General features: G+C 35.4%; 4 protein-coding genes across 6 annotated transcripts; all 4 read left to right on the top strand.

Annotated features, from left to right (window-relative positions):
- Positions 1-122: 122 nt before the first annotated feature.
- LOC11424175 (U-box domain-containing protein 32) lies at positions 123-9486 on the top strand. 2 transcript variants are annotated; one of them, XM_013614198.3, is made up of 8 exons: positions 123-490; positions 1745-1872; positions 2627-2742; positions 4461-4588; positions 4730-4845; positions 5926-6456; positions 7751-8503; positions 8933-9486. In XM_013614198.3, exons 1-8 carry the CDS (start codon positions 295-297, stop codon positions 9110-9112), a joined length of 2148 nt encoding a protein of 715 aa, XP_013469652.1. In that variant the 5' UTR covers positions 123-294; the 3' UTR covers positions 9113-9486. The 2 variants fall into 2 exon arrangements, with proteins under 2 accessions (XP_013469652.1, XP_003592256.2); XM_003592208.4 differs by having other exon boundaries at positions 2621-2742.
- Positions 9487-10203: 717 nt separating this feature from the next.
- Positions 10204-16573, top strand: LOC11419752 (uncharacterized). The gene is made up of 10 exons (XM_003592207.4): positions 10204-10382; positions 11094-11322; positions 11587-11729; positions 11872-11916; positions 12202-12255; positions 12876-12980; positions 13083-13286; positions 14262-14347; positions 14920-15980; positions 16101-16573. Exons 2-10 carry the CDS (start codon positions 11136-11138, stop codon positions 16277-16279), a joined length of 2064 nt encoding a protein of 687 aa, XP_003592255.1. The 5' UTR covers positions 10204-10382; positions 11094-11135; the 3' UTR covers positions 16280-16573.
- A 1176-nt stretch (positions 16574-17749) lies between these two features.
- Positions 17750-18970, top strand: LOC11425108 (uncharacterized). The gene has a single exon (XM_003592206.4). It carries the CDS (start codon positions 18059-18061, stop codon positions 18797-18799), a length of 741 nt encoding a protein of 246 aa, XP_003592254.1. The 5' UTR covers positions 17750-18058; the 3' UTR covers positions 18800-18970.
- A 139-nt stretch (positions 18971-19109) lies between these two features.
- LOC25485063 (short-chain dehydrogenase TIC 32, chloroplastic) lies at positions 19110-23067 on the top strand. 2 transcript variants are annotated; one of them, XM_024786683.2, is made up of 9 exons: positions 19110-19302; positions 19599-19830; positions 20428-20507; positions 20970-21123; positions 21621-21699; positions 21780-21864; positions 22435-22446; positions 22538-22573; positions 22755-23067. In XM_024786683.2, the coding sequence occupies exons 1-9, from the start codon at positions 19197-19199 to the stop codon at positions 22805-22807; spliced, it is 837 nt and encodes a 278-aa protein (XP_024642451.1). In that variant the 5' UTR covers positions 19110-19196; the 3' UTR covers positions 22808-23067. The 2 variants fall into 2 exon arrangements, with proteins under 2 accessions (XP_024642451.1, XP_013469651.1); XM_013614197.3 differs by lacking the exon at positions 22435-22446 and having other exon boundaries at positions 19113-19302; positions 22527-22573.
- Positions 23068-25250: the final 2183 nt, after the last annotated feature.

Below are 25250 nucleotides of genomic sequence, written 5' to 3'. Positions count from 1 at the left end.
AATAAAAATGGACGCTTGTCTTGTAAGCAGGCCAATAATCGAAAGTTGTTTCATGGTTCACCAACGCACTAACCTACCTACGGGACCCACCCACCCATATAAAAAGAAAATTACATTGCTTTTAGCGCTTATCAATTCCATAAAGATCAATTACTTCTACTTCACTCCAAAATTTCTCACTCAGTCCTCACCACTCTTCAATTTCGTCTTCTTCTACCTTCACCCACCGAGTTACCCCTTGACTCGGAGCGATTTCCAATCCACCGGAAACAGTATCGGCTGTTATTGGATCTGATGGGTAGCATACAAGAAGCAGTATCGATTACAGAAGAACGAGTGAAGGGTGTTGAAGAAAACGACACCGTTTATGTTGCGGTGGGATTGAACGCTGAGAAGAACAAAAAACTATTGCATTGGACAACTCACAAATTTTCTGGTAACAGTATTTGCCTTCTTCACATTCATCAACCTGACCTTGTCAATTCCTTCAGTGAGTCACACTCTCTCTTCAATTCTCCCACTTTTTTTTATTAATTTTTTGGAAGTTTTTATGATCATCACATAACTGTCTTTGTTGGTGTGGTGGTTTAATTGATCAATTTATTGTTTGCTTGTTGGATTCAGTGGTTGCGAATTTTGGATTTAGGCAATTTTGGATAAACATCTTAATTAAGCACTTATAACATAAGTCCTTATATATAAGGGAGCCGTTTGGGTTGGATTATTTTTGAGCTTATGAAAAATAGCTTATGCAAATAAGCTTTTATGTTTATTCATAAGTTCTTACTAACGAAAATTGTATCTTCATAAGCTGTTTTTTTCATAAACTACCTTGACAAGCTAATAAATAATACTAAAAAGCTTATTTATTTGCATAAGCTCAAAAATAAGTCAATCCAAACAGGTCCAAGATATTTTCGTAACCAAAGATAAATAAAGTTGAATTTATGTTTTCATAAGCTCTCCTAAACAGTCTCACATTTACCTATGCTAGTTGATGAGTTGAAATAAGTCAATCCAAACAACCCATGTTTTTGGTTGGTCTACTTGTTTCTCTTTTTTTCACTTTTTTCTTTTAGTTAAAAAATTCCCATGACCTTGGAGAAGAAGAAAGGAAGATTGGTAATAATGTTATTGAATTGAACTCTTGGAGGATGAAGTTGAGAAGACAGATATATTGGCAATAAGTAATTGATAAAGTAATGATGGAACCTTAATTGAATTGAGTGGACTAAACTTTGACTTGTGATTAGTTTGCTATGGTTTCAAAGTATGCACGAAAGAGAGTCAATGAATTGAACTGAGAACGCGCTTGAAACTTAGGTTTTACTTGCTAAAAAAGATGAAGCTCAAGCTTTACTCGTGTACTTACACGAAACAAGATAATTTTTTTTTTTTGAATAAGCTAAACTAGCCCATCCAAATTGGCACCGGGGAGAATCGAACCTGAGACCTTGAGGAGGAGCAAACTCCAAAGCCCCAAGTCAACACCGACAGGCCAACTCAAGTGGGTTAACAAGATAAAAACTTTGATTTCAACTTGCTCAAAAATATAAAGTTTGAGCTTAACTTACCTGCATAGTTAATCTATATGCTTTATTTTGGTTCTGGTTCTGCATAGCTGATCTAGCTTGTAATGCACCTGTTCTTGAAATTTGCATTTTAGCTAGAGTAGCTTAGGCTTTATCTGATAGCTTGGTAATATTTAACGAAGTGCATTTTTTTTCGTTTAATTTTCTCAAAGGTAAAGCAGAAACAAATGTCTTTGAATATGAACCTAAAGACCATGCAACCAAGGCATTCCAAGAGCATGGTAGTCAAACAGTGCACGAACTCCTAGACAAGTACATCCTCACTCTGGTCCCAGCAGGGGTATTATTTTTTCTAATTTTTTTACCTCTATTACCAAGCTATTTACTATGTATCGTTGTTATCTGCTGGCACTGAATCTGTAGTCTAATTGTATTTGTTTGGGAAAAGTCCAATTTACTCCCTCCCAACTTAGGATTAGGATCACATGCATTTAGTACTCAAACATTAAAAATGTGCAATAAAATCCTCAAACTTTAAAAATGTGCACTTTAGTCCTTCTTTCAAACATAAGCAGAACTTGTCATGCTCAAATAAATTTGACCATTTTTTGTACCAACTTTCTTCATGGGAGAATTCCAATTTACCTTCTTCAATTTAGGTTCATGTGCACTCTGGTCATTAAACCTAAAAATATGACATTTTCTCCTCAATTCTGATGGGAACTTATTCAGAAGAACTAAACTACACATTTATGTACAGTCTGTCTAGGGATCATGTTGAGCATTTTAAAAGTTTAAGAACGAAAGTGCACACATCACTAAGTTGGAGGGGGAAGTTTAGCCATTTTTCTTGTATATAGACAACTAAATATGTTGTACCAAAAAAAAAAAGACAACTAAATATGTTGTAGCAAAAACAAAGGCAACTAAATATATATAACAACAAAAGTGGTAACTACCTTCTCCAAAGATGTCAGGGAACCTCAAATTTGAATTAAATTACAGTTTAAATTATTTGTTGCCCTCTTTAGTAACTATTTCTTGAAGAGGTCTAGACTTTGTTTACATCACACAGCATATTTGTGTAGGTACAGGCCTCTAAATTGTTGATTGAGAAGGATGATATTGAGAAAGGGATCATAGAAGCTATTGCTCAACACAATATTAGATGTCTTGTAATGGGAGCAGCTGCAGACAGACATAAGATGGGGTACCAATTCCAAATCTGATTTTGTTTTTTCTTTTGACTCTTTCATTACAGGAAGGAAATAAGAAACTGCCCGTTGTGTGGCTTTCCATCTACTATGCTAGTCTAGTTTGAGAAACGTGAGGAGTGAATCACAACCATTGAATGGTCAAATATGAAAGAGCACTTAAAGATCATATCACATTCCTATCATTCTACTCCCTCCGTCCCAAAATAAGTGACTTTATTGACTGTTGCACACATGCCAATGAACATCTTTGATCTTTAATATCTTTAATTATGTATTAGCAAAAATTATAAAAATTTGATATTTTGAAAATATTCATCGAAACGAATCCGACAACATCTTACATGCTACAATCTGTTTTTATATATTGAAGAAAAATATGGTCATAGTGCACACTTATTTTGGGACGAAGGGAGTATTATTTAAAATATCACACGATTAGATTCATATATTTTACTTTTTATTATTCATGAAAGATTCAACGGTCGTATCCCTGGGGGTTAGCACAATGGTGACCAATTAGCTTTGTAATTCAAACAGATAGAGTTTGAACCCCCATTGGGGAACGTATGGCATAGTGCCTTCCACTTCCCCTAAGTAACTAATAATTTCTCCATCCCCTTTAAAAAGATGGTCATTAATTATTCTTTTATCTTCATAAAGATACAACCTCTGCAATTATGTCCATGCAGTGATGGGGGAGGTATTAGGATCCATTAATATCTGTTGATCAAATTTTAGATAAATTTGACATTTGTAATAATATTTAGGATTTTGGGCATTTAGTTTATATTTTTATACATATGGAAAGTATATTAGACAGTTGTTGAAATTTGGGGATTAACTCATCCTTACAAAACCGGCTTGTAAGGTGAGGAGTGCCGCCTTTTATAAACTCTTATCAAGAGTCCTATCTATTCGACGTGGGACTAAATCCACCCCCTCAAAGCCAACACAATGAAGGTGTTGGAGGCTGCAAAGAAGGCAAACCAAAGGCCGCAATTTAGGCGACAAGGGGCGGACCGCAATAAAGGCAGAATTTCCAACACATCCCTTCACGTGATTGAAAGGTCACATGTTCAAGTCCTGGAAACAACCTCTTGTGCAAAAAACAGAGTAAGGCTGTGTGCAATACACCAAAATGGTGGGACCCCTTCTCAGACCCTGCATATGCGGGAGCTTTAGTGCACCTGGCCGCCTTTTTTATACATTTTGTTGAGATGCTATATGAAATGGGAGCTTTAATCCAATTGCTTTGTGAAAAAAAGTCATTCTTTAGAAAGTTAATGGGATAGTTTAAGATCAATATATATATACATATATATATATATGCTGTAGAAGAGGGTTAAAAAACCTGTACAGAGAGTGGCAGAGAACACATAGGTAAACAGAAATAGGTAAAGGAGAATGACTAATTTTGTTTTATTAATGATTGCCAGGTATTTGTATTTTACATTCCATGTATTGATAAGTTAAAAGGCAAACTGAATTAGCTTTATAAGAGAACTGAATATACAAAAACTCCAACTAATTATTTCATTTTCCTTCAGATGCCATTATAACCACGTTTAATCTTTCCACTTAGTTATTTTTACAATATTCTGATTTTTTTTTTTTTTAGAAAGGAGCAATATTCTGTAATTTTGGTAATAACTCGATAAGTTAATAATATGTGATGTCTCTTCCACTTTGTGAAATGTGAACAATAAAACAGGGTGGACAGTGAAAACACGCCTGGAATAGTGACTGCCCCTGTAGTGTTGATGCTCGACTCAAATACGGAAGCCAAACAATCTGAAAAGATTAAATCAGAATTGATTCCTGATGTATTGAAATATTTAGGTATTCTTGATGAACGTTTCTTTTCTTCTCATTTCCTTTATTGTTAATTTGAACATAGCGTAGTTTTTATTTTCAGCTCATGTAACTTATCATTTTCTATAGAGATTGTTAGGGAATATAACTTGTGAAATGGTTGTGCAGATTCTAGTGACATGGAAGAGACTGAAAACGGCAATTCCCGCTGTTCTTTAAATGCAGAATGGTCCTTTAACAGTGTTATTGCAAGAACAAAGTTGACAGATTTGCTTGTTCATGAGGTGAGAGGTGATTGATCTCCTTCAACCTTGTTTGCATAACTATATGCTATTTTCATGCATGCCTTTACATTTTCTGGTTGCTTCCATTATTTTGTGGTAGGACAATTTTTTGCCTGTGTGACATCCTCCTGCTCTTGAAAGGATTTTTTTGGTTAAAGTCATGGTTTCTTATAAATAAGATCAGAGTATATTGAAATTTGAAATGATTTTGGATATTGGTCTCTATCTTGAAAAATATGCTCATTTCAATCTGTAGTCTGACATATTCTGTCAGTTTTGGTAATTTTAGAATTATTGTTTTGCAAGAGGCAAGAAGATGAAAGGGAACAGGTAAGCAAAATGAATGTAATACTGGAAAAACTATCATAGCTGCTAAGAACATGAAAATGGAAGGATTTGGTTGTAGAGGCATTATAGAGATGGAAAGTAGAAAATAGTACTATTGAGGTTGAAAGAAAAACAGATTCTGTCTTGTCTTAAATAAATTAAACCTATTAAAAAGTTTCTTTGTTAAATTTTGCTCTGGCTGCTAATCAGGGTATACTATTTGATCCATGTAGGCTGTAGCCTACCCCACATAGTGGGATACGGCTTGGCCGTTGTGTGTTGTTGTATAGAAAATATAGCATGTTTCATTCAATCACCAGAGTGCTTTCTAGTTTAACTGTCATTTTGAAGTATTCTGGAGCTTGTCATTCATTCTTGCTGTTCTACTCTCTCTTATTCATTTTCTATTTTAGCCACAGCTTTATACCTAAATTTCAAAGCATAAAGATTTGTTGGATAAACATTTTCCTCCAAATTCAGGTTAGGCTGTAAGACACAATGCCTTCATTACCAGGATCCTTACCACCGTGATGTTATGTATATGAAATATTATTTTAAAACATGAACCTGAATATCAGCTGTAACGGATAATCAGATTAATGTGGCGAATGTCCATGCTTGGACATTTATGAACATGCATGCATAAATGTGTAATAAGTGTGCTCTATGAATCACTATCTGATTATGGATGAACATGAACTAAATTGATTCCATTTTTCTCCTGAAATGTGCTTCAACTTGAACTTTTTACAGGATGATGAAGAATTACAGAACTGGCGTGCTAAGGAGATAAGTTGTAGAAAAGAAGTTGAAGTACAATTGGCAAGGGAAAAACAAGACGTACAAGAAATGAAGAACCAGCGAGATAAAATAATATGTGAATTGCAAATGGTCCAAGACCAAAGTTCAACTCTTAGAAACCAAATGCTCGAGTCCAAGTGTATGGTAACTGAGTTGGAAGAGAAGATTATATCAGCAGTGGACCTTTTGATAAGTTTCAAGGAAAAACGAGATAAGCTAAGGATAGAACATGCAAATGCAGTTAGGAAAGTTGAAGTGCTGAGAAAATTTGGAGAAGTGGATACTACATCCTCTTATGTGGTAGAATTCCCTGCATTTTCCTTTATGGAGATCAATGAGGCAACTCAGGATTTTGACCAATCTTGGAAAATTGGAGAGGGAAGGTATGGAAGTGTTTACAAGGGACTGCTTCGCAACATGCCAGTTGCCATAAAAATGCTACCCTCTTATGGTTGCCAAAACCAATTAGAGTTTCAGCATCAGGTAATCTTATATTCTCTTTTAAAGACCCAAAAAAGATCTCAGAATCGGTTGTGATTGTCACTTGATCAGTACCTATCATTTTTCCTGTTTTCAAAGTATTGTTCTCTTTATAGCTGGGTCTAACTGTTTCTTCTGATCTGACTAAATTTTTTAAAAGAGGAATGCTAGGGTCACACCCCTTAAACACACTCCACTAGAATGAAGCCATGTCATCTCTTTATTTTAATTTTTTACTTGTTTACTGGTTTCTCATTGACAGGGGCTGACCTTTTTTTTTTAATTATTATTTTGATTTAACCTTTCAACCCTTCATCTTCTAGATTCATTCTCCTACCGAAACTGTTGGAACTGCATCCTATTACGATTTACCTTGCTGAAATCTGATACAACTTTTCAGAATTGCAAAACAACCCAATGGCAAAACACTAAAATTAGAACATTTTAGAAAGAAAAGAAAAAAGATTAAGAGCACAAAAGAGAACGCGACAATGGAAACAAAATCAATGTTCTATGAGCATCACATTACCTATTTCAGAAACCTTTAGAAAATGAAACTAAATTGCAGTAGAAATTTGATGATATTTCTTCCCATCTGGAACCAGTCACAAAGAGTTCCGACATCCTCCTTTTCTTTTGCAAAACGCCACCGCGAAGACCCATCGCAAACCTACCGCACCACCCATTACACCCATTACAGATCCCTCTTCCTCCTCGTGTAATTATTATGAAATAAGTCCATCACACCACCCTTCTCTTTTCCACTCTTGTTGTACACGGCCACTGTGTCGTGTTGGCTCGCTTGGTTATTCTGTTGTGATGCTTTCCCCTTTCTTGAGTGAGTCCTTTGGTCTACTGGATTAAGTTTTGTATCTCAACTTGCACACCCGGTAACCAGTAAACAAATTAAAATATACATATGACATGGCTTCAATATAGTGCAGTGTGTTTAAAGGGTGGGATGCTAGCATTCCTCTTTTTAAAATTTGTATTCTAAAATTCCTATCCTCTGATCTTTCAAGTATCTCAACTTGCACACCCGGTAACCAGTAAACAATTTAAAATATACATATGACATGGCTTCAATATAGTGTAGTGTGTTTAAAGGGTGTGTTAAAGGGTGGGATGCTAGCATTCCTCTTTTTAAAATTTGTATTCTAAAATTCCTATCCTCTGATCTTTCAAGTATCTATGGTCCAAATAATCCTTACTTAATGAATCTGTTGTCATAGATTCTTCTTCCATGAGAAACTCACAGTTTTATTTTACCACGGCTATATTATTGCTTGAATTACAGGTAGAGGTTTTAAGTAGAGTACGACATCCAAACCTGTTAACACTAATTGGAAGCTGCGCAGAGTCTAAGTCACTTGTGTATGAATATCTAAACAATGGTAGCCTTGAAAGCCATCTTGCCTGCAAAGACAGGACTCCACTTCCATGGCAAATTCGAATATCCATTGCTACCGACATATGCTCAGCTCTAATTTTCCTTCAATCCAGCAAGCCTTGTATTATCCATGGGAATTTGAAGCCTAGTAAGGTTCTCCTTGATGCTAACTTTGTTGCCAAACTTGGTGACCTGGGGATTCCTTCTTTAGTCCAGCACAGTATGGATTCAGCTGACACAGGCACAGTAGTATGTAATAACTCACATAAACATTTGGCGTATGTGGATCCAGAGTGTCTTGTCACTGGTAAATTTACACCAGAGTCAGACGTGTATTCGTTCGGAATCATACTGTTGCAACTTCTAACTGGAAGACCACTTTCGGGGCTAGTTAGAGATATGAAATGTGCATTGGAAATGGAAAATCTTAAAACTGTGTTGGACTTTTCAGCTGGTGAGTGGCCACTTCATCAAACCACACAACTGGCATACTTAGCATTGAGGTGTTGTGAGAAGACTTGGCTGAACCGGCCAGATCTTGTGTCAGAAATCTGGAGTGTTCTTAAACCATTCAGAACTATTTGCATTGACAGGAGACAAGAGTTGACTTCTAAGAAGCTTCAACGAGCTCCTTCTCATTTTGTGTGCCCCATTGTCCAGGTGAAGATCATAACTCATAACCTGTTCCAGATTCATTTTTATCAAAAGCCTAACTTTATTGTATGCAATATTCTTGGTCCTTATTTATTGAAAATGCTAGGCAACTGGAATTTTTTCCTTCTAAACCAGAAACCCATATTTTCTCAAGAAAAATTGAAACATTTAGAGATATAATAAGATGGGATCACAAATGCAAAGGGCTACAGACACATTTACAACCAAAATGATCCCTTAACATACTTGGTGCGTGTTTGGGTAGTCATTTGTAGACTCCCAAACTCTGTTCACAACAGCTATCCAAATCCTGAAATCAAAGCATTTTGTATTTTTCTTTTGTTGGTGGGTGGGACGTAATATAAGAACATGACCATTTAATTCCTTTCCTGTTAACGACAATGATAATCATGGCAGTTGTTTTTGGTTTTACAGGAAGTTATGGAAGACCCATACATAGCTGCAGATGGCTTTACATATGAAGAAGAGGCAATAAGGGGATGGTTGGACAGTGGTCACAACACTTCCCCTATGACAAACCTCAAACTTGAACACACAGATTTGGTACCTAATTATGCATTACATAATGCCATTCTGGAGTGGCAGCAACTGTGAATATTTTTCATTATAATTGCACACATAGTGATGTAAATTACACTTGAAAAAAGCTCTTCTCAAGTGAGCAAGTAAAGTGTATTCACTCTTGAATATAAGAGTTGGGATAAATGAAGGGTATATACACTTTTACTTGCTTACCTTAGATAATTTCACTATAGAGTAGCCTTGCCCTGTGAGTCTCAGTAGACAAGTATTTTCGGGTGAAGAAAGTAGGTGATAGAGGGGGGGGGGAAGATATATTTTTTAACGAAACCTTCTCCTTGGGTTGGGATCTTTCTAAAATGAGGGATTGTCATGTAATTTTCAAGAACCCACTTTCATTCTTATCAATATTTAAAATTTCAAGCTGTCTAAATTGAGGATTCCAAATATCTGAAGGTGTTTGTTTGGTTCTGCGGTAATTTTGTGGTGTATGACTGGATTTCATAAATTTCAGCATAAAATATGTTTCAAATATGTTTGTGCATAGTTAAGATATTGTCCGGATAATACCAAAATCCCCACAACAATTACAAGCTAATACATCTAATCTGAAAAAGACAAAAATCATAATGATATATGCCTAGATAGGAAAATGTTCACCCTAATAATCCTTTTGACATCATAGTTCTATTCCGATTCCTTCAAAAAATAAATCATAGTTCTATTCTGTTTTTTCTTTCCTAACCCACTCTAGTTAGAGGCCAAACTCCTTGATGAATTCCCCCAACTTATCGTCCCAAGCCACACAAAGTAACGATTTTAGATATTGAAATTGTTCCCGACACTTATAGTGAGAATCAAGATCAAGAGTCAGCGTACACATTTCTCAACTCAATGAAACTATAGAAGTTTACTTAACGACCTAAAATGGACAATATCTCAAAACATGATGTAACACACTTAAGAGTTGAACGATTTGATGTAATTTTTTTTTTTCCACAAAGATTTATGATGTTTTTAATATCAACCATCGGATATAATAAATAAATAAAACATCTAATCAAAAGGATATAGTAATTAAAAATCCAGCTAAAAATTTGACAAACAATAAAAAATTCCACCTAAAAAGTTATTAATTAATTTAAATTTATTTTTTCTTGTTAGAAACGTTGTTTTTTCGCCCTACTACTACGACTACTACAATAGGTGCAGCGTGCAGGAAGGAAAGAAGAGTTTCTCTCTTCTACCGCCATTTTCTCGATCGTTTTCCTTCTTCTCAATACCTACGCCGCCGATTTCAATTCTTTCCGGATCGTCACTTCCAATCGATCTCTTCCTCTCTCTCGTACGTCATATCACTTTTTCTTGCTCAATCCTCGATCTAGATTAGATCACGCTTTACGAGATTAATCTATTCAATTTTATTTTATTTTAATTGATTCACCTTGCAGTGTTTGTATTTATAGTTTGATTTGATGATTAGAGATAAGCTTAAACATGTAGGTACCTTTCTATTTTTATATGTATTTGAAAGATCTTGTTTGTTGTGGTCGCTAATTGTGATTAGTTTAGTGAATCTAAGATTAATCGATAAGGTTATGCTCATCAACGCAGAATGAAAATGAATAGATTTAATTGGGTTAATGTTTAGTTTCTACGTCCATTGTTGAGTTTGGATACATTTTTATTTCTTACCGACTTTAATATGTTTAGAGATTCAAAAATATGAAAATTATGGTTCGTTTGGCATTAGTAAAGTAATTAGCAGCATTTTGGACATAACAATGTGCTGAGCTATGTTGTAAGGATCACGGAAAGTAGAGATTTGTTCAAATTCTGCTGCACAACAGTATAGCACCGCTATAGCTGTGGATATTTCACAATGTTTTCTACTAAATAGGTATCACAGTCACGGAACAATAGCCATTGTTCAAATTCCTCCATGCAATAGTGCTACAGTACTATTATTTAACAACACCGGTCCTGGCATTTCTTTTTTGTTCATTTGAAATTTATTTTAATTTTTCACACTTACTATTTTATATACTTTGTGCAGGGGAATCCTGTAAAGTTTCTTGGTTAGGTTTAGGCTGAATAGATGCCAGTTGCAAAACTTACTGCCTCAGCTACTCCCAATTTTATGAAACCGGAAGTCGGAAATGATTCTTTGGATACATTGATAAGACAAGCGGTTGGAAAAGAACCATTCCTTTCCTTTCCTAGGGCTGGTGGTGACAGGCCAGCACAGTGGATTCAATTATTTCATGCTTTAGAACAGCAACAAGGTATTGCAATAATAAGAAATTTTGGTAATATTATATTGTTTGAATTGAACATTTCTCGGGTATTGGAATGTATCAGCCATGTGATTAGCCTTAATTAAAACTAAAATCATTAAAATAAAAACCTACAGTTGCATTTGTAACTGAAGTATACAACACTAGTAGAATTGTATGTAACATGCATACTACTTTAAAGCTCATCACCCGTTACTAATACATCTGATTCCAAACCCAAATTTTCTGAATAATATTTGATTTATTTGGCAGAAATTCCAGGGTGGCCTCTGTTCTCTCCTGCAAAGGTTCAACTACTAAAGTGTGACAAGTGTACCAAAGACAGAGAGTTTTGTTCACCCATTAATTATAGAAGGCATAAACGTGTACACCATCGGTTGAAAAAGCTTGATAAGGTTATTCTTTATATCTCATAAGTTGAAGGACTTATCTCATATTGTTGTTCATAGTTTCATGCTTTTGCTGCCAGTGTATTTTCATGTTTATTTCTTTTTCATGTCTTCCTCAATTTGACCTAATGCTTCTTATATATTGTAGGACTCTAAGATAAGTAGGGATCTTTTAGGGGCATATTGGGATAAGGTAATGTTTCATTACAGTCAATTTTTCATATATGAAGAAGGCTAATTCTATGGTGCACGAGTAAAATAGTGTTGTACCACGCACATAATTTTCAACCATTTGATCAATAGGTCCTATCATATCTCACTTTGATGCAATGGTGGAACTTATTGATCCAAGGGTGAAAACATACTTGTGAATGGTACAACACCTACTTCACTTCCGCACAATAGAACTAGCCTACGAAGAATACATCTTATTTTGATGTGCTGATTTTTTTTTTTTTTTTTTTAATAATTCGTGTAGCTCTCTGTAGAAGAGGCAAAGGAAGTTGTGTCATTTGAGAATGTGATGTTGGAGGTAAAATCGTTTTGCTCTGTACTTCACTAGTTTATTTCTTTATATAGTTATTTTAATTTGATTTTCCTTGCACTGTTGCACACGTAATGGTCATATGTCAAATATCTTTGATTAGCATATATGAAAGTGGGGGGAGGTCGAGTGACACAAGACTCTCATACTTTCTTCTTTCTTTCCCTTTTTCACATACTCACTTTATTCTTTCACATTCTTTCATTTATGCTATACTTTGTATCGTGATTTGTTTGATCATCTTAGTTCTTTCTAATTGTCATATTGGATTTGAAAATGATCCTCTGTTTGTTGAAAGATTAAAGGTGCCTTTTCAACGTGAATATGATTTTTAAACACGTTCTTTGTTCTTCATGTCTGGAAATAATATATATATACACATACACACACGCACACACACGCGCGCGCGCGCACACACACACAAAGACATAGTAGTCTTAATGTTTGAAATTGAAAGTTTATCAAAGACGGCTTACATATACAATTACAAAGTCATAGCAGTCTCTCGCTGTTCCCCTTTTCAGCTCTTGTTTTCTAGTTTTACCTTTTTCCCTAATTAATCTAAATATATTGTATTCTTGTCTTCCCCCACCGAAAATGCTTTCCAGGAGGTTCCAGGGTCTTCAATTGTACAAGCTCTCTCAACTCTTAGAACACAACAAGGATTTTACTCTTTTCCACAGTATTATCTCAGGGCTGGTTTCTCCCTTTTGGTAAGAAATATTGTTGTCGTACTTATCAACCATTCATTCTTGTTTTTTGCTGCATACATTCATTAGGTTTATTAATGCAATATATATCTACATTATTTGCAGGATATTGTTCAATCCAGGCCTTCTAGTTTTCCTATATCTTCCCAAAAGTTGTTCAATATTCTCGATGATTCCAGTGAAAATACATTTTTATGTGGAACAGCAGTGTCAATGCAAAGACATGTTTTTGATGGAGAGGCTGAAAAGATTGGGCTTGAACCAAAAAACCTAGTTGCTTGCACAAGTTTCTTGCTAGAGCAGAAATTGGTAATGGTTTTTCCTAGCTTCAAAAACTTTTCCCTTTTGTAGTAAAAATATTTTTCTTTCCTCTCTCTCTCTCTCTCATGTGCTGTGTTCAATACTTGATGTTGAAGACGTGTTTCTTGTGCTTTGTCTAAGAAGATTGATTCATCATCAGGATATACCTGAGAATTGCAGATAAATCTTGCATGATAATAATATTGTTAACCAACAGTATCGGGTGTACGATTTGTTATTCTATGGCTTTTGCCAGACTTCCCTCTTGTTTGGGGAAGTTTGAAGGCCGACCCTGATTTTATTGTTTGGTTATCTGTAAGTTGGGTTTATTTCTTTATTTTTATTTTCAAACCTCGGCATGATATTGCACGAGGGTCATGTTAATGATAGTAATACCAAGCCATTATAGAGACTTCACCAAATAGCAGGGCCACTGGCTAATGTGTACAAATACACTCTTCATTTATAGCTATTGTTAGCTATGTACAAAGGGTTATTCCACCAGATTTCTATTCTATATTATTGGCATAATGGTATTAGGTTAGTTTTCATTATCACTCTTCCCTTTGTACCACTAGACCCATATTTAATCGTGTTTTGTTCTTTAAATAATTGTTACGAAAAAGATCTAAAATATTAGTTTATGTACACTAAAAAACCTATAGTTCTTTCTTGATTGAGAGTTTACATACATCGAGAAGAGAACCGAGTAGAAAGGGAAAATGAATATGGAATAATATTTCAGTATCTAAGGCTGCTAAAAAACCTATATGATTCTGATGCATCTTCTCTTTTTAGGAGTTATCAGTTAACATATGAGTCCAGAAAATAGCTACATAGGATGTCATGTAATTTGATTTTGAAGAATAAAAATGTGCTAGTTGAACTTAAGTTCATAGCATATCCTCTGTTCATATTCAAACATTAAACATGATTATATTCTTAACTACATTTGTGATAAAATGTGAATTTCCTTTCACATAGGTAAAGGCGTGGCTGGCAGACAAAGATGCCGAAGCATTGAGATGCCAGAAGCTGCTGGTGGAGGAGGAGGAAGCTGCTCAGAGAAGGTATCAGTTCTTGTTCTTCTGTCCTGTGTGATTCATGAGTTTCATTTCCACTTTTAGGTTGCAAGGAATTGAAAATATTTCAAGAGTTAATTGGTTGAAATAGATATATACAAATTTGCAGTGTAATATTCAATCCATTTTTCCATCTGTTTACAATGTTTGTCTTGGGTGCATGTTTTTTATCACCCTCTTTTACATTACCAGTCACCTTGACTTAAAGGACATTTAGGACTCTTGAGTGGAGCTTAACTTTCTTGTAATTTTTAATAGCTGAAATAAGGGAATTCATATAATCATAAAACTAGCGCAGCTAGGAAATGACGCATTTTCTTTTTCTTTGATTTCATACACAATTTTCTAAGTACTTATTTTTCTATTGCGTTATTTATAAATGAATGATAATGCGTTCCTTAATTACACAATTAATCAACAAAATAGTAATTGTTCAACTTGTTGATTTAGCAAATTCAAAAAGTGCTAAAGATGTTGGCGGAAATGTACTCACGTGATAGTGTGAACTAGTCATTATGGATAATATATTTATTTTACATTGTCCCTTTATTTATTTACAGACAAGCAGAGGTTTTGGAGAGAAAACGCATGAAAAAGCTTAGGCTTAAAGAACAAAAGGCGAGGGACCAACTTGAAAATGACGTAGAAGTTAAAGGGAGCATCAGAAGTGCAGGAGAGGAGGTATCGCCGGAGGAACCATCTTTGGCTGCATGTGACTTTGAAGCTCATAGAGCACATGCATTTGCTGATCAAGCTTCTTCACCACATGTAACTTATCATTGCCCAGACACCAATGAAGGTGTAGATGAGGATACACAGTTAGCATATGATTGTGACACTAATCAGAATGTGGAGCCACAGACATTTAAATCGGATGCACAGTCAGGTTATGAATGTGACACTGATCGGAATTTAGAGAGACAAACATCACACAGACATAATCCTCGACGCATAATGACTGCCAGATGGCTAAGGCATCCTAAGTCGCAAAGTACTATTGTCAATGGTTTGCATGCAAGCCAAAACTCTCAAAAGTCTAAGTCTGGAGTCATTCCAAAATATGGAAATGGAACCAACCGTGATCAAAGGGTAGCTCCTATAGTTAATAGTGGTAAAGTTTGGAGCCGGAAACCTAAACCAGAAATAGATACAGTGATTTTAAAACCCAAACTGCACAAAGAACCAGATGAAGTTAAGACTCACGAAGTTTTGATTGGATCTGTATCTGTTACATTGGTCAATTGCAGCCAATCAGAGAATAATCTTGTCACATCTCAAGCAAACAGCTTCATAGAGAATTTGGCAAACCAAAATATTGCTCAGGAGAAGCCAATTAAACCTGACTCCTTTCATGGAGGCAACAATCAGTCAGGAGTTAAGCTTTGGAGACCGGTGAGCCAGCACGAAACTAAAAATCCACCGCCACTTCAAAGTGCTGAGACAGAAGTTGATGTAGTCCATGGAAATGCTGATCAAAATTTGTCATTGCAAAGTAATTTAAGGTTGTGTGATATAGATGGAGGCAATATGGGTTATGGGAACAAATCTCACGTCGGGCCAAAAGCAGATTCAGAAGGCTTTCGGTTGTCCAGTGATGCTGCAAAAGCCTTTCTTGGACAAAGTAAGTTTTACCAATTTATACATATCAATTTTCTTATATTATTATGTTTTATTATTGAAACTATACATGGCTTGGTTGTTAGTTGTTCTATTTAAATATCCACCAACAATTTTTATGCAGGATGGAAAGAAGCAATTTCGTCACATCATGTGGAATTAGTTATTTCACCTGATTCAGAAACTCATGGGTTCAAACCAGTTAAGGATTGCGCAACATCGGTTGCTAAATCCAAACCTAGAATGAGGCCTGATAAAGGAATCAAGATAAAGTACATTCCAAGACTAAAAGCTGCAGCATAAATAGAAGAAACAAAGAAATAGTGGATTTTTATTTATACGACAGATTTGCTCAAATTTGATTGATTTCTTGCCAATTAATTTATCAGCAGAGGTTCAAAATTTTACTGACGGTCTTCTGTCAGCAAATTGAAGGTAGTTTTGCCAGAAAGTATTTTTGTGTTCCTGTCCTTTTCCTTCAAACAGGGATTGTGCATTAGGTTTATTTTTTCTTATAGCATTTTTTATCAAAATTTTGTGTAATAAATTTGTTATGTTATTATTATTATAAAAGAACGTCATTTTTTATAGACAAAATTGCCCGTCTTGATATTCCCTAGTGTCGTGCCCTACCACTGTCTCCTCTACTATGTACAGCGTGTTAAGGTTTTTAATCTTGATGCATTTGAAAGTTGTTTAGACATGTACTTGAGTTGCCATATAAAGAAGCAGAACCCTTTCTCTTATGAATGAGCCGTTGGCATGGCCTCGTACTTGGAATCTTAGTATAACCAACTATAGGGAGAAGAAAATGGCACTAAAAAAGCCATCCCTTGAAGATGACTTACATTGCTTTTGCAACTTCTCCTAAAACAAGCCTTCCACCTTAAAAAATGATAGTAGTTTCAAGATTTTTCATCTAGAGATGATAGGAAGTAACAAGAAGCACACACTACATTTGTGGATAGTTCTTCCCCGTTCAATACATGTATTTTTTTCTTCTTCTTATATTTAACATTGAGGTTGTAAAAAGATTACCGAAGAGATACATGTTTTTACATGACTTGTGTAGGAATCTTATTAGAATTTCATATGAATTCTTTTTAGAGATTACGTATGACGCAATTCATTTGTGTTGATCTCTGTTTTGACATTGTTAATGATAATTGTCAAAAGATAATATCAGTAAAATAGGCATTTAGCTTAAAATTGTTGAAATTAAAATACTTGCTCAACTTATCAATTTTAACATATGCTCTAAACCCACTTTCCAAAAGTAAATTTCATTCCTTAAAAAAAGAAGTAAATTTCATATCAACAAAAAAAATTTGAACAGTCCAGGGTTCAAACTCTGGCTTACACAAAAAAAAAAAATTAAACAACAAGTTGCCATCAGTTTTGAATTATGCAAGTGAATGGTTTTAAATTACGCGATGTTTTTTTTACGCAAATGAAACACACTAAAATCAATAGAATTTGGGTTCGGTCCGATTTAGACCTAAAAATAGAAAGAAAGAAAAATATATCAAGTTTATTAATTTGGTTATAATTATTGATTTGATTCTCAGAATTTTATTGTATATCAAGTAAATTTCGACTTGTCAATGTACTTGTTTTCCGTATGAACACAAAATTTTGCCCATTGCATGGCCACACTTAACCCTTACAGCAAACGAAATGAGTGAATGACTATGTTGCTTTCGTTCCCTCCAAAATTTCACTATTTTCCATAACTAACTTCATTACGTATTCACATGGTTGAGAGAATACTCAAATCAAACACTCACTCCTTTCTTATAGGAGGTACATACAAAATTATAATTAGTGTGACACCAAATCTCTAGGCTTGGAACTCACAATTTTTAATCAATAAATCACACATGTCCTAACTAAAAAAACATAGGTGAGTTTCTCAAGCCACGAACACGAGCCTTACCCCTTTACCAACCATTTGTCCTTCATTTCAACCCCATCATCTAATGTAACCTTATCTTTCTACTTCCTCCCTTAATTCTCCCTCTCAAAAAAACCATCTCAGAAATATCCTGATCACAAAATCTGTTGTTTGAGCTACACACAAAAATGTCTGGTGGAGTTGGACCAACTGGCTGTGACATTAGCCTACCAAAAGAAGAACAAGAAATTGAACACAAAGAAGAACAAGACAAATCACTCAACAAATCAACAAGCACACCACAAAGAAAGACTAGTTTCCTCTCATTCCGACAACTCAATTGTTTAGCTGTTGTTGTTGTCTTATCAGCCAGTGGCATGGTTAGCCCTGAAGATTTTGGATTTGTACTCTTCTCAGTAATCTACATGTGCTTCATATCAAAAGTTGCTTTTCCATCTCACCCTTCAAAAGAACAACCACCAATTTTCACTCAACAAATCAAGATCCTTAAAATTTATGTTTTCATAGGAGCAATCATTGGACTATATGCTCCTATAGCATATATTTTACATGGAATATTTGAAGGTGATAAGGAAGGTATTAAAGCAGCTACACCACATGTTTTTCTTTTGGCTAGTCAAGTTTTTATGGAAGGTGTTGCATTTTCAAATGGATTTTCTTCTCCAATAAGAGCTTTTGTTCCTGTTATTTATAATTCAAGGAGGATTTTCACTATTGTGGATTGGCTTAGAGATGAGATTTCCAAGGTTGGAGAAGAGCACAGTGGTTCTTATAAAAGGATTTATGCTGGAAGAGCACTTGCTGTGGCTAATATGGCTTTTTGGTGCTTTAATTTGTTTGGATTTTTAATACCTGTTTATCTTCCTAGAGTTTTTAAAGCGTATTATTCAAGCCAGAAAGTAAATTAAGGAATGATTAGGTAGCTATAGGGTGTTGTTTATGTATGATTTGGATAGAGTATTATATTTATATTTTGATGATTTGTATAAGGTCTTGAACCATGACTTTTCTGCTGGTTATTCTATGATATTTGTATAGTAATTAAATAAATTTGACAGTAGAAATACACACTTTGTATATGGACTGCGTTTTTATTTGAATGATGACATCAGTGGGATTGGCAGCAAGTAATATTAAAAAAAACTCTTCAAGATCAATTCAACCTAAATACCAAATAAAATTAATATTATAAATAACATTCAAGTCTATGACTACAGTATAAAATATTTAGTTGAATCCAAAGCATGATCTGCACTATTGACTTTGTGAATTGTAACGGAGAAGAGGGTTTCCATCATCATCATCATGTGGCCATTCAGCAAGAAAGGGGTTTCTGGATTCTCAGGGAATTCAACTGCTGAAAAAGTTACTCATGGAATTGATGCATCTGGACTCACTGCTATTGTCACCGGTCTATCTTCTATCACTCTTTCCTACCATTTTTTTAATTTTAAAATTTTCAAGCATGCCCTTTGTTGAATAGTAGTTTTATGTTGCAGAGTTTAATCACTCCTCACTTAGACTTGAGGAGTGATTAACAAGCTTTTTAACGATTTTTATAGTTGACTCTATAATTTAACTTCAAGATTATTGCTGCTGAAATTTTCATAGTCAAAATTTATTTGTTTATATTCTGTGTGATTTTACATCAAATTCTTGCAACTGGCTATGATAAATTATTATATGGATATGATGACATGTTAACAGGAGCAACCAGTGGTATTGGAGTTGAGACTACGCGTGTTCTTGCTTTGCGTGGTGTCCATGTGATTATGGCTGTTCGAAATAAGGTTGCTGCTAATGATATCAATGAAGCAATACTTAAGGAGATTCCCTCGGCTAAAGTTGATGTCATGGAGTTAGATCTCAGTTCATTGGAATCTGTCAAAAAATTTGCATCAGAATTTAATTCCTCTGGTCTTCCATTGAACATCTTGATGTAAGAAAAGGAACCAACATGGATCCCTGTACCATCTTTATTTAGGCAAAACTGCACTAGGATTCCTCTAACTTAATTTAAAGTTTACATGTCCATTTGAAAAAGTAAATTGCGTTTTCAATTCATCAAGATAACATCTAAATTACACCGTAATAACAGTTACAATATCTAATTATCAAAATCAACTCATTTATAGTTTTAGTATAAGATTGTGACCTCATTGTTGTCGGCGAGGGTCTAATTTTGTTGTTTAGTGGTGAAAAATTCTTTATCATATATTTCCCAATGACACAAATTTGTTACAGAAGTATACTAAGAATGAAAGTTAGTTGAACAGGATAAAGATAAAAGGCTAACTTGACACAGAAAAAAAGATAAAAGACGTGTTTGAAACTTTAAATTAAGTTAACAGACCCAGGTGCAGATTTGCCTTTTATTTACTACTATTTATTCTGACTCTTGATTTTTATTGAAGTTGTTAATTACTTGTTCTCCCTCACCATGTGTCAGTGTTCCAGTTTATCTTTCTTGATCATGTTCATTCAAGGAAAAGCAGTAGTAGTAATGTTTTCTGGTTTGTTTATTTGTAATTGCAAGAAACAATGCAGGAATCATGTCATGCCCTTTCATGCTGTCCAAAGACAACATTGAACTACAGTTTGCCACAAACCACTTAGGTATGTGGGCAATATGTTTGATTTTACGGTCCAACAAGCCGAGTTTTTATTAATTTGATGACTCATATTGCAATCACTTAAAATTTACTAATATTTTATTCTTCTAATAAAATGAAGAGAAAAGGAGACATGCACTGGCAGTGTAAATTAGTTTTACACTGTCGTCCAATGAGATACCTTCATTTTACAATTTATTTTTAAATTACAGTTACAAAGTGTGCTTACATGGAAACATTACGAGTTTTAATTGGAATTTGGATGTCAGTGTAAATCTATTTTACACTAATAATGCATATCCATTCAACTCTAAGATGAATTCCTATGTGGGAGCAACTGTGATGAAATGTCTTTCTTTCTGATCTAGATGATCAAGAACTCGGTGATAGTACACACACACACACACTACAGGGGAAGAAATGGTTATGAGTCTTTGAAACATGAAACCAATATGTAATTGTGCAGGTCATTTTCTCTTGACAAATCTTTTGTTGGACACAATGAAAAAAACAGCACACCAAAGTAAGAAAGAAGGAAGAATTGTTAATGTCTCTGGAGAGGCTTACACATTTGCATATTCTGAAGGAATCCGTTTTGACAAAATTAATGACCAATCAAGGTAATAACCAATAGGTAACCTATGTTCAAATCATCACGAGATGTACTGTTATTTTGTATTTTGTTTTTAAACGGAAGAGGAAATTACTTGTGTGAGAGAGAGCAATTATAATAGAGAATTTTATTCTTGGGCAGTCGGCTTTACTATTGGTTTGATTATAAGAAAGAAATAGTATTCAATATGAAGTTTGTGATTATAATATGTATTTCGGTTTTCTGCAATTCTTGGAGGAGAAGCGAGATAAGAAATAGTATACAAAAAACCTGTTGATATGATATTGATCACATAGATATAGTTTTAGTCTTGTAGACTATACCTATGCACATCTCAGTTGCAGTTAGAATTAACGATGGAGTCATGATTCTTGTAGTACTTGTTGAAAGGAGGTGCTGTGCATATTTGATTCCATGTTTACAGTTAAAACGATTGTCTCACCATGGTTGCATGAAAAATTAAGAGTGGAAATGTTGTAAATATGTTTGCTTCCTTGTATACAGTTATAACAAACAGAGTGCATATGGACAGTCAAAGCTTGCTAACATTTTACATGCCAATGAGCTTGCAAGACGCCTCAAGGTATGCTAGTTCTTTGTTTTGTGTGTAAAAGTGACTCTTTGTTTTGATATATATAACATTACTTGTTACATCTTGATCAGGATGATGGGGTGGATATCATTGTGAATTCTCTTCATCCAGGAATCATTCTCACCAATCTTTCCCGCCATATGGGTGTAATCCACGGTAACTATTATCTTGTACTATTCATCTCAATTCATGATTTGTCTAGAAATTATTAAAGCCCTGTGACATGGCATTCTAAATGATTTTTTCCTGCATTATCTACCGTTGTTAAGTGCCACTATCTTGGATTTTACAATGAGACAAGCGATCATTCATCTACATTACTATAGGTGTTTTATATTTCCTATTATACCCCTAATCATTTATTTACTCGTATAATTCCCTTTCTCAGACCATGGGTGAAGGTAATTTACTAAAGTAAGTCATAATATTTATAAAATCAACAAAACCAACTACGTTTCTTAATTCATGTGTCATTTTTCCTACGTTTTTTTATACTGTAGTGTGGATGAGATGAAGTAATGTTTGCACTTCATTGCTATACCAACTCATCTATAATGTACAACAAAAAAATCATTCAGGAAGTTAAATATGTGTCAGTCTGTCCCCTAACTTTCACCACTCATTCATACATTATTACTTTATTTCTTTTTATCTGATTATTTTGAATTGGGTGGTTTTTCTGGTTTGTTTGTTTGCACACTAGCACTCTACAACATTAGCGCTTAGTGTCCATAAAATGTGTTTGTTTTCTAATATCTACATAATGACAGTAGCTGAGTTTTATAGATATTGCTACTTATGTTTGATTTATGCAACAGGTATAATACAGGTGATTGGGAAACTTGTGATGAAAAATGTTCAGCAGGTATGTCATAATCAGTATGACCTATGATTTATAAATGTGAGGGTCGTGTCAAATAAATATTGGTTGTTATAAACGTTTATTAAGGGACCAATAAAGAAACACAGATTAGAAGATTTCTGATATTTCACTTTTTTTTGCTTAGTAATCAGTTGCAAGTTAACTTTCTCCTATCTAAATGTAGGGGGCAGCCACAACATGCTATGTAGCATTGCACCCACAAGTGAAGGGAGTTAGTGGTGAGTATTTTTCAGACAATAATGTGGCCAAAAGAGAATCACAGGGAAGGGACGCTGATTTGGCTAAGAAACTTTGGGATTTCAGCATGAATTTGATTACGAAGGAATAGAATAACCAAGTGTTGTATAAGAATGGAAATGAAATTTTAAGATGTGCAAGTGTAGTCAATAGACCCAAAATAAAATGAGAGTGCTATATGGCACAATAGCTACAATTGCACGACAAGTTTAACTCATGCACTAATTATTATGTTTTAACCCACGTCTCCAATGGTTTCCGCCCCCATCTCACCACTTCTATATTACTGCAACCCCATCTACATGTTTTAGGACTAACCATTTAAGCAACTCCTCTAAGTCGTCTTCCCTGTTGCCTTTCATTGTAGCTGCATTCATCATCACCATCGGTGTTTTTGTTGTTGCAGTTGTCTTCACCGTCGCATTTGTCGTCATCGCACAAATTAGTTGCTACCACGAGATAATTGTTGTGATTGTCTTCATCGTCGTTGCCGTCAACAATCTTGTTGTCACTGTCGCCATCATCACCGTCATGGTTGTCTTTGTCATTTCAGTTAGGTTTGCCATCACTTTGTTTTGAAAACAGCATATTATATATGACAGTCCGACTGCAAAAGCACTGTAGAAACGGCTAAGAAACAGGACAACAATACAACCCAGTGCATACACATAGGCGCTCCACAGCCAACACGGAAATACAGCAGAAAACACCAGAAGTCCGAACCACATAGCAGATAAAAACAGCACCGAACAACAGACCAAAACAGCCTCTGCAGGTGCCAAAACTGCAGCCAGCAGCACAGGCTGCGCAACCAGATCAAAACAGCGGCACAACACGCCTCAAAACAGCCCCTCGTCGAGCACCCCAACTACACTACCTCAAAAGGCACTCCCTCGGATTTCAATTCCACTCATAGAATAGGCAAGATGCCACTTTTTGCTTGCTTAAAACCCAATGCACGACATCACCTTTACCTCTTCCACAATCTCATCCATACCTTTTTCTTTGTTATTAAAAATTCTATCGTTTCTTTCCCGCCAAATCAACCAAAAACCCCTGCGGATCTTCTTTGAATTAGCCCCATCCAACCAACACGCTGAATGAATAAATAAATTCGGTGGAGTAACTAAATGAAATTCAAGCCAATTCATCACCATTTTCCACACCCGATCAGCCACCGAGCAATGGAGGAAGATGTGAGATGCAGATTCCTCAACAGCTCCTCAGAACACACATCACATTCACATCAGTCCCTAAGCAATTACGCACAGCCAGATTTTGCTTAGTGGGGTGCGATCCATGAGAAGTTCCAAGAAAAGGCAATCACTTTGGACGGCGCCGAGCTCCTGCACAACAACCGAAACACACCCTTCTCCAGCTCACTAATGCTATCCCCCTCACTTGCCGTAATCCAAGAGAGTGGCAAGAAGCTTATGTTCCCAAACGAACAGCTCCCTTCTCCATATAAACCTCCACCCCTCCTGATCACCCTCCCAAATGTCCGCCACCTTAGCTTCCTGCTGCTCCGAAATAAGAAATAATCTAGGGAATTGTTCACAACGGCATGCTTCCCACCCACGTATCCTTCCAAAAGCAAGTCATACTACCATTTCCCACTTTTCTCCCCACATAATTGCTAAACCAATTTGAGCCCATCCTCGTTTCTAGGGACAACACATCTTTCCACCAAGTAGAACAAAAACGAGGCCAATTATTGTCTCCCGAGACCACCAAATCACCAACACCACTCCCATATTTCTCAGAAAGGACAATTTTCCAAAGAGAAGAATCCTCCTGGAGCAAATGCCATCGCCATTTTTCAAGAAGGCTAAGATTCACCAACTTAATATCTTTAACACCAAGGCCACCTTTACACTTTGGTTTGCAAATACGCCGCCAACTAACCCAACATATTTTCCTCCCTCCCCTCGATCGATACCCCAAAGAAACTCTCTTTGGATTCTCACAATTTGCTTTAACACTTTAGCCGGGATATTGAAAAAAGAAAGATAGAAAATTGAAATCGAGTTCAACACCGAATTAAGAAGCACAATCCTTCCACCAAGACTCGCATACTTATTGCCCCAAGAGTTAAGTCTAACTCTTAACTTGTCAAGCATAGGTTCCCATGTCGACATCTTTTTTGCATTAGCTCCCACCGGTAACCCCATAGGTTCGCCATCACTATTGTTGTTGCCGTGACTCTCAGCAGAGTTGCAAGTGGGAAAGGGAGTTCGGTGGTAGCGTGCAAGAGAAGGGCTGCATAGTTTAATAGGAGGACATTTTAGATCAAATATAATGCTGCAAAACAATTCGTGGGGTTTGCACGAGACAACTGTCGTGCACTTTAGCATCATTCAAAAAGAAAATATGGAAATGGCATTCATTGTTCATGTCTATGTGAAATGCATGTAATTGATTG

The sequence above is a fragment of the Medicago truncatula genome, chromosome 1 (genome assembly GCF_003473485.1).
Source record: "Medicago truncatula cultivar Jemalong A17 chromosome 1, MtrunA17r5.0-ANR, whole genome shotgun sequence".
NCBI classification, from domain to species: Eukaryota; Viridiplantae; Streptophyta; class Magnoliopsida; order Fabales; family Fabaceae; genus Medicago; species Medicago truncatula.
The sequence above is the reverse complement of the archived record's forward strand: the minus strand, read 5'-3'. Positions and strand labels throughout refer to the sequence as shown.